This window comes from Electrona antarctica (genome assembly GCF_951216825.1).
Source record: "Electrona antarctica genome assembly, contig: scaffold_72, whole genome shotgun sequence".
Taxonomy (NCBI): domain Eukaryota; kingdom Metazoa; phylum Chordata; class Actinopteri; order Myctophiformes; family Myctophidae; genus Electrona; species Electrona antarctica.
In genome coordinates, this window is record NW_027638235.1 from 563452 (window position 1) to 573451 (window position 10000).

Sequence of the window (10000 nt, forward strand, 5' to 3'; positions counted from 1 at the left end):
TTCATGGTGGAGACAATAAAACATACTCTCTCCCCATGCCTTCGGCCTGGTGGAGACAATAAAACATACTCTCTCCCCATGCCTTCGGCCTGGTGGAGACAATAAAACATATTCTCTCCCCATGCCTTCATGGTGGAGACAATAAAACATATTCTCTCCCCATGCCTTCATGGTGGAGACAATAAAACATACTCTCTCCCCATGCCTTCGGCCTGGTGGAGACAATAAAACATACTCTCTCCCCGTGCCTTCAGCCTGGTGGAGACAATAAAACATACTCTCTCCCCATGCCTTCATGGTGGAGACAATAAAACATACTCTCTCCCCATGCCTTCGGCCTGGTGGAGACAATAAAACATACTCTCTCCCCATGCCTTCATGGTGGAGACAATAAAACATACTCTCTCCCCGTGCCTTCAGCCTGGTGGAGACAATAAAACATACTCTCTCCCTATGCCTTCATGGTGGAGACAATAAAACATACTTTCTCCCCATGCCTTCGGCCTGGTGGAGACAATAAAACATACTCTCTCCCCATGCCTTCATGGTGGAGACAATAAAACATACTCTCTCCCCATGCCTTCGGCCTGGTGGAGACAATAAAACATACTCTCTCCCCATGCCTTCATGGTGGAGACAATAAAACATACTCTCTCCCCATGCCTTCGGCCTGGTGGAGACAATAAAACATACTCTCTCCCCATGCCTTCGGCCTGGTGGAGACAATAAAACATACTCTCTCCCCATGCCTTCATGGTGGAGACAATAAAACATACTCTCTCCCCATGCCTTCAGCCTGGTGGAGACAATAAAACATACTCTCTCCCCATGCCTTCATGGTGGAGACAATAAAACATACTCTCTCCCCATGCCTTCATGGTGGAGACAATAAAACATACTCTCTCCCCATGCCTTCATGGTGGAGACAATACAACATACTCTCTCCCCATGCCTTCATGGTGGAGACAATAAAACATACTCTCTCCCCATGCCTTCATGGTGGAGACAATAAAACATACTCTCTCCCCATGCCTTCATGGTGGAGACAATAAAACATACTCTCTCCCCATGCCTTCATGGTGGAGACAATAAAACATACTCTCTCCCCATGCCTTCATGGTGGAGACAATAAAACATACTCTCTCCCCATGCCTTCATGGTGGAGACAATAAAACATACTCTCTCCCCATGCCTTCATGGTGGAGACAATAAAACATACTCTCTCCCCATGCCTTGGCCTGGTGGAGACAATAAAACATACTCTCTCCCCATGCCTTCATGGTGGAGACAATAAAACATACTCTCTCCCCATGCCTTCGGCCTGGTGGAGACAATAAAACATACTCTCTCCCCATGCCTTCATGGTGGAGACAATAAAACATACTCTCTCCCCATGCCTTCGGCCTGGTGGAGACAATAAAATATACTCTCTCCCCATGCCTTCATGGTGGAGACAATAAAACATACTCTCTCCCCATGCCTTCGGCCTGGTGGAGACAATAAAACATACTCTCTCCCCATGCCTTCGGCCTGGTGGAGACAATAAAACATATTCTCTCCCCATGCCTTCATGGTGGAGACAATAAAACATATTCTCTCCCCATGCCTTCATGGTGGAGACAATAAAACATACTCTCTCCCCATGCCTTCGGCCTGGTGGAGACAATAAAACATACTCTCTCCCCGTGCCTTCAGCCTGGTGGAGACAATAAAACATACTCTCTCCCCATGCCTTCATGGTGGAGACAATAAAACATACTCTCTCCCCATGCCTTCGGCCTGGTGGAGACAATAAAACATACTCTCTCCCCATGCCTTCATGGTGGAGACAATAAAACATACTCTCTCCCCGTGCCTTCAGCCTGGTGGAGACAATAAAACATACTCTCTCCCTATGCCTTCATGGTGGAGACAATAAAACATACTTTCTCCCCATGCCTTCGGCCTGGTGGAGACAATAAAACATACTCTCTCCCCATGCCTTCATGGTGGAGACAATAAAACATACTCTCTCCCCATGCCTTCGGCCTGGTGGAGACAATAAAACATACTCTCTCCCCATGCCTTCATGGTGGAGACAATAAAACATACTCTCTCCCCATGCCTTCGGCCTGGTGGAGACAATAAAACATACTCTCTCCCCATGCCTTCGGCCTGGTGGAGACAATAAAACATACTCTCTCCCCATGCCTTCATGGTGGAGACAATAAAACATACTCTCTCCCCATGCCTTCAGCCTGGTGGAGACAATAAAACATACTCTCTCCCCATGCCTTCATGGTGGAGACAATAAAACATACTCTCTCCCCATGCCTTCATGGTGGAGACAATAAAACATACTCTCTCCCCATGCCTTCAGCCTGGTGGAGACAATAAAACATACTCTCTCCCCATGCCTTCTGCCTGGTGGAGACAACTAAACATACTCTCTCCCCATGCCTTCGGCCTGGTGGAGACAATAAAACATACTCTCTCCCCATTCCTTCGGCCTGGTGGAGACAATAAAACATACTCTCCCCCCATGCCTTCTGCCTGGTGGAGACAACTAAACATACTCTCTCCCCATGCCTTCGGCCTGGTGGAGACAACTAAACATACTCTCTCCCCATGCCTTCGGCCTGGTGGAGACAACTAAACATCCTCTCTCCCCATGCCTTCGGCCTGGTGGAGACAACTAAACATACTCTCTCCCCATGCCTTCTGCCTGGTGGAGACAACTAAACATACTCTCTCCCCATGCCTTCGGCCTGGTGGAGACAACTAAACATACTCTCTCCCCATGCCTTCGGCCTGGTGGAGACAACTAAACATCCTCTCTCACATGCCTTCATGGTGGAGACAATAATGGACCTTGATATGAAAAGGCTTGAAAACCCCTGATTTAGACCACCGGTAGTGAGATGACATTCACTTATTACTAAAGTAAGAAAAGTTACAATGTTACTGTAATGTTACTGTAATGTTACTGTAATCTGTGACGTATTGGAGGAGCGTTTCAGAACATCCTGTGATGTTCCTCTGTCTGCAGCTCAGTGCTCAGGTTCTCCACCGGGAGGACCTCCTCCCTGGGGAGCAGTCTGGGGAGGCGAGGAGGCTCCACCGGGAGGATATCCTCTCTCAGGAGCAGTCTGGGGAGGCGAGGAGCCTCCACCGAGAGGATCTCCTCTCTCAGGAGCAGTCTGGGGAGGCGAGGAGCCTCCACCGAGAGGATCTCCTCTCTCAGGAGCAGTCTGGGGAGGCGAGGAGCCTCCACCGGGAGGATCTCCGGAGGCTCCAGTGGCTGCTGGGAGCTCTGAGGTTCAACAGCTCCACCCTGGTGTCCATGACGGAGGAGAGAGCTGCACTGCTCCACCATGTGGTGAGACGGAGAACTACACTATAGAGAACTACACTATAGAGAACTACACTATATAGAACTACACTATAGAGAACTACACTATAGAGAACTACACTATATAGAACTACACTATAGAGAACTACACTATAGAGAACTACACTATATAGAACTACACTATAGAGAACTACACTATATAGAACTACACTATAGAGAACTACACTATAGAGAACTACACTATATAGAACTACACTATGACACCATGTGGTGAGACAGAGAACTACACTATATAGAACTACACAATATAGAACTACACTATAGAGAACTACACTATATAGAACTACACTATATAGAACTACACTATGACACCATGTGGTGAGACAGAGAACTACACTATATAGAACTACACAATATAGAACTACACTATATAGAACTACACTATAGAGAACTACACTATGACACCATGTGGTGAGACAGAGAACTACACTATATAGAACTACACTATATAGAACTACACTATATATGTATAGTCTTCCTTCTAATTATTTGTTTGGCGCAAAAAATTGGCGCAAAAAACTCCAGTTGGCTTCGTATGAGGCTTAAACATAGAGTATATAAAAGGATAGAGACTGAACTGGCGCGAAGCTCCGCCTCCCCAGCTATTCATGTCAGTGGAAGTTGCTCAGTGGCGTTTTGAAGCACCCGGAAGACTGCCGGAAGTACCGTCTCAGAAAGTCTACTTCCGCATTTGACCACCACATTTTGGTGGTCAAATGCGGAAGTGCAACCGAGCGCTCAATGTTAAAGCCCAGCTGCACGGGGTTTCCCGGTCATGAATCCACAGGTCCGCCTGTAGTCCCTCCTCCTACCACTAGGGCCCAGTGCTTCAACGTTGAATAGCCTCACTCTCCCCTTGGGCTTAAAAGGTCTATGGGGGAAAATGAACAGGGGAATTATCTCCTGGGCCTGTCGTCGTCATGAAAGGGGGCGGGACTGCGGCGCTCTATAGCTTTAAAACACAATGAGTGCCGCCTGCTGGAGGGAAGGTGGTATGGCGCTTAATTGGGTGCCGGTGATTTCAAGCTATTCCACTATGACGCGCGTCCGCGTGTGGCTTCCATCCTAACACAATGTGCTAGCACCCCGTCGGTTGGGTTGGATGCTAACACAATGTGCTAGCACCCCGTCGGTTGGGTTGGATGCTAACACAATGTGCTAGCACCCCGTCGGTTGGGTTGGATTCTAACACAATGTGCTAGCACCCCGTCGGTTGGGTTGGATGCTAACACAATGTGCTAGCACCCCGTCGGTTGGGTTGGATGCTAACACAATGTGCTAGCACCCCGTCGGTTGGGTTGGATGCTAACACAATGTGCTAGCACCCCGTCGGTTGGGTTGGATGCTAACACAATGTGCTAGCACCCCGTCGGTTGGGTTGGATGCTAACACAATGTGCTAGCACCCCGTCGGTTGGGTTGGATTCTAACACAATGTGCTAGCACCCCGTCGGTTGGGTTGGATGCTAACACAATGTGCTAGCACCCCGTCGGTTGGGTTGGATGCTAACACAATGTGCTAGCACCCCGTCGGTTGGGTTGGATGCTAACACAATGTGCTAGCACCCCGTCGGTTGGGTTGGATGCTAACACAATGTGCTAGCACCCCGTCGGTTGGGTTGGATGCTAACACAATGTGCTAGCACCCCGTCGGTTGGGTTGGATGCTAACACAATGTGCTAGCACCCCGTCGGTTGGGTTGGATGCTAACACAATGTGCTAGCACCCCGTCGGTTGGGTTGGATGCTAACACAATGTGCTAGCACCCCGTCGGTTGGGTTGGATGCTAACACAATGTGCTAGCACCCCGTCGGTTGGGTTGGATGCTAACACAATGTGCTAGCACCCCGTCGGTTGGGTTGGATGCTAACACAATGTGCTAGCACCCCGTCGGTTGGGTTGGATGCTAACACAATGTGCTAGCACCCCTCGGTTGGGTTGGATGCTAACACAATGTGCTAGCACCCCGTCGGTTGGGTTGGATGCTAACACAATGTGCTAGCACCCCGTCGGTTGGGTTGGATGCTAACACAATGTGCTAGCACCCCTCGGTTGGGTTGGATTCTAACACAATGTGCTAGCACCCCGTCGGTTGGGTTGGATGCTAACACAATGTGCTAGCACCCCGTCGGTTGGATGCTAACACAATGTGCTAGCACCCCGTCGGTTGGGTTGGATGCTAACACAATGTGCTAGCACCCCGTCGGTTGGGTTGGATGCTAACACAATGTGCTAGCACCCCGTCGGTTGGGTTGGATGCTAACACAATGTGCTAGCACCCCGTCGGTTGGGTTGGATGCTAACACAATGTGCTAGCACCCCGTCGGTTGGGTTGGATGCTAACACAATGTGCTAGCACCCCGTCGGTTGGGTTGGATGCTAACACAATGTGCTAGCACCCCGTCGGTTGGGTTGGATGCTAACACAATGTGCTAGCACCCCGTCGGTTGGGTTGGATGCTAACACAATGTGCTAGCACCCCGTCGGTTGGGTTGGATGCTAACACAATGTGCTAGCACCCCGTCGGTTGGGTTGGATGCTAACACAATGTGCTAGCACCCCGTCGGTTGGGTTGGATGCTAACACAATGTGCTAGCACCCCGTCGGTTGGGTTGGATGCTAACACAATGTGCTAGCACCCCGTCGGTTGGGTTGGATGCTAACACAATGTGCTAGCACCCCGTCGGTTGGGTTGGATGCTAACACAATGTGCTAGCACCCCTCGGTTGGGTTGGATGCTAACACAATGTGCTAGCACCCCGTCGGTTGGGTTGGATGCTAACACAATGTGCTAGCACCCCGTCGGTTGGGTTGGATGCTAACACAATGTGCTAGCACCCCGTCGGTTGGGTTGGATGCTAACACAATGTGCTAGCACCCCGTCGGTTGGGTTGGATGCTAACACAATGTGCTAGCACCCCGTCGGTTGGGTTGGATGCTAACACAATGTGCTAGCACCCCGTCGGTTGGGTTGGATGCTAACACAATGTGCTAGCACCCCGTCGGTTGGGTTGGATGCTAACACAATGTGCTAGCACCCCGTCGGTTGGGTTGGATGCTAACACAATGTGCTAGCACCCCTCGGTTGGGTTGGATGCTAACACAATGTGCTAGCACCCCGTCGGTTGGGTTGGATGCTAACACAATGTGCTAGCACCCCGTCGGTTGGGTTGGATGCTAACACAATGTGCTAGCACCCCGTCGGTTGGGTTGGATGCTAACACAATGTGCTAGCACCCCGTCGGTTGGGTTGGATGCTAACACAATGTGCTAGCACCCCGTCGGTTGGGTTGGATGCTAACACAATGTGCTAGCACCCCGTCGGTTGGGTTGGATGCTAACACAATGTGCTAGCACCCCGTCGGTTGGGTTGGATGCTAACACAATGTGCTAGCACCCCGTCGGTTGGGTTGGATGCTAACACAATGTGCTAGCACCCCGTCGGTTGGGTTGGATGCTAACACAATGTGCTAGCACCCCGTCGGTTGGGTTGGATGCTAACACAATGTGCTAGCACCCCTCGGTTGGGTTGGATGCTAACACAATGTGCTAGCACCCCGTCGGTTGGGTTGGATGCTAACACAATGTGCTAGCACCCCGTCGGTTGGGTTGGATGCTAACACAATGTGCTAGCACCCCTCGGTTGGGTTGGATGCTAACACAATGTGCTAGCACCCCGTCGGTTGGGTTGGATGCTAACACAATGTGCTAGCACCCCGTCGGTTGGGTTGGATGCTAACACAATGTGCTAGCACCCCTCGGTTGGGTTGGATGCTAACACAATGTGCTAGCACCCCTCGGTTGGGTTGGATGCTAACACAATGTGCTAGCACCCCGTCGGTTGGGTTGGATGCTAACACAATGTGCTAGCACCCCGTCGGTTGGGTTGGATGCTAACACAATGTGCTAGCACCCCGTCGGTTGGGTTGGATGCTAACACAATGTGCTAGCACCCCTCGGTTGGGTTGGATGCTAACACAATGTGCTAGCACCCCTCGGTTGGGTTGGATGCTAACACAATGTGCTAGCACCCCTCGGTTGGGTTGGATGCTAACACAATGTGCTAGCACCCCGTCGGTTGGGTTGGATGCTAACACAATGTGCTAGCACCCCGTCGGTTGGGTTGGATGCTAACACAATGTGCTAGCACCCCGTCGGTTGGGTTGGATGCTAACACAATGTGCTAGCACCCCGTCGGTTGGGTTGGATGCTAACACAATGTGCTAGCACCCCGTCGGTTGGGTTGGATGCTAACACAATGTGCTAGCACCCCGTCGGTTGGGTTGGATGCTAACACAATGTGCTAGCACCCCGTCGGTTGGGTTGGATGCTAACACAATGTGCTAGCACCCCTCGGTTGGGTTGCTTACGACGTGCCCACACGTCGTACGGTCTGAACCGGTTAATTAACCCATTTAGGCCTGACGTCGAAAAAAAAAAAAAAAGTCTTCTGAAATAATATATATTCAATGATTTGTGCCGCATTTACAAGATTTTTCAAAAATAGCAGATCTACAAGCTCGTAGCGCGCCACTTGTAGATCTGCTATTTTTCAACAGCTAAAGCATAACATAATGCTTAGTTAAAACACCAAAAGGGGTTCTCGTCTAGAATGGTTTAATGTCTCATTAAAGATGGAGTGCCGTGATTTTTTTCCACCCTAAAACATGATCATCAGGTATTATTATAATATAAGGAGGAATAACTTTATCCAAAAAGTACAGTATTTGTTAAAATCATGCTTTCATGTGGACACACCCACCAGTTCATTAAGTATGCCTGGTTTGCCTGGTGGGTGGTGATGGGTGGTGATCCACCTGAACTGAAGCCGCACCCACAGCTGTAGTTGTATGATAAAGGGGGAGGGGTTAGGGGAGGGGCTGATGGTGTGATGTCACTATATTACTGTTTATTTCATTGGCACGTTTGACTGTCAAGGGTTCAGCCTCCAGGAAGAAGCCCTGAATACAAAGTTAATACACCATTGCACATAAAAACGACTCCAGGGTGTCTAATGAAGTACTTTCACCTCATAGACACATCTGGAAAACTGGAAAAATTCTCCACTCCACTCCATCTTTAACATATTGAGATCTAACTAACACTGTTGTTGTCTTCTCAGATCCTCTCCTCCTCTTCTTCATCTGTACTTCATCATAACAACTCGTCAACACTGAGAAAGGTGTGTGTGTGTGTGTGTGTGTGTGTGTGTGTGTGTGTGTGTGTGTGTGTGTGTGTGTGTGTGTGTGTGTGTGTGTGTGTGTGTGTGTGTGTGTGTGTGTGTGTGTGTGTGTGTGTGTGTGTGTGTGTGTGTGTGTGTGTGTCAGCACGGGTGTAGCCTCGGAAACCCAGACGTTTTATTTCCAGCATGGAGGTGGGGGGGATATCGTTTGGGGATAAAGTTTGTGTGCTTCTATCTGTTACTTCTCTGACAGCGCAGTTCAACTTCAGCCAGTCAATAGTGGGACAGCTGAGAGCCACACACAGCTTCAGTTGGTTCTTAATTAAAGGGCGTGTTCTGAATGCAATGCAAACTAATAGGCGAGTGCGCTCCGGGAGGGAAATAATGACTTCTGTCCGTGACAATAATCAATGCTACAGTTTGTATTCTGTACACACGCAAGAGCAACAAATATATGGGGAAAACAAAAGAAAAAAAATATATATATATATATATATATATATATATATATATACTAGTCCTTACCCGTTCTGAATCTATGAACGGCAAATGATGTTCAGTGTGGTTAATGTGATGTAATAGATGACATTACTGATGGGGGGGGAACTGTTTACAGATAGTCTTGGGAAGTTGGGTTGGGCACAAAAGTAGGCTAGTTTCTTTTGCAGTCCAATCATAAGGACACCAGTGATGTGTGATGTCATAAGTACACCAGTGATGTGTGATGTACATTTGGTGGTGATATTCTGCCTATAAATGGAAGTTATTGAATATTTTCACGTTCGGTGTTGCACTTTGTAGACGGCCCCTAACCGCTCACCGTCTGATATAAGCTATGAAACGGTGAACGCGGAGGTTGGCTTTTTGGGCTGCAAAGCAAGTTGTAGTTTGTTCTTTATATAATCAGGTTAAGAATGAGATGTTTTGTGTGATTTCGGAATGTGTCATTCGTTGCATCTGTCTATGTATTTTTGTCATTGTGTTCGGCACGGGATCTGTCTTCCCCGGATTATAGTATTCATATGTTATGATCTGTTGCGTGCTAACGGTAGGCGGTTAAGAAAACGTCTCCATTTGGCCACCCCGAGTCCCCGACAGATAAGCATTCCGTTATGATGGAGCTGTTCAGTGTGTCACGCAGCCACGCTGTGTGCGCGCAGGGCTGTGACCTGTCGTTGTCATTGTCAGTGTCCAGGCTTTCAGCGTGCATGTAGCCCGTGTACGGCACGGCGAAGGAGGTGGTAGAGGAGGGAGCGGACAGTGGGGTGAAGGAGGTGGTAGAGGAGGGAGGAGGTAGAGGTGAAGGAGGTGGTAGAGGAGGGAGCGGACAGTGGAGGAGGTGGTAGAGTGAAGGAGGTGGTAGAGGAGGGAGCGGACAGTGGAGGAGGTGGTAGAGTGAAGGAGGTGGTAGAGGAGGGAGCGGACAGT

General features: G+C 49.3%; 1 protein-coding gene across 2 annotated transcripts in view; it reads left to right on the forward strand.

The window, feature by feature from the left end:
- The window catches only part of tedc1 (tubulin epsilon and delta complex 1), a 49533-nt gene that overhangs the window by 9004 nt on the left and 30529 nt on the right, over positions 1-10000 (forward strand). For both annotated transcript variants that reach the window (XM_079531121.1, XM_079531120.1), the window contains exons 6-7: positions 3029-3358; positions 8513-8572. In XM_079531121.1, the coding sequence (XP_079387247.1) occupies positions 3029-3358; positions 8513-8572 (390 nt within the window). The remainder of the gene's footprint in view (positions 1-3028; positions 3359-8512; positions 8573-10000) is intronic.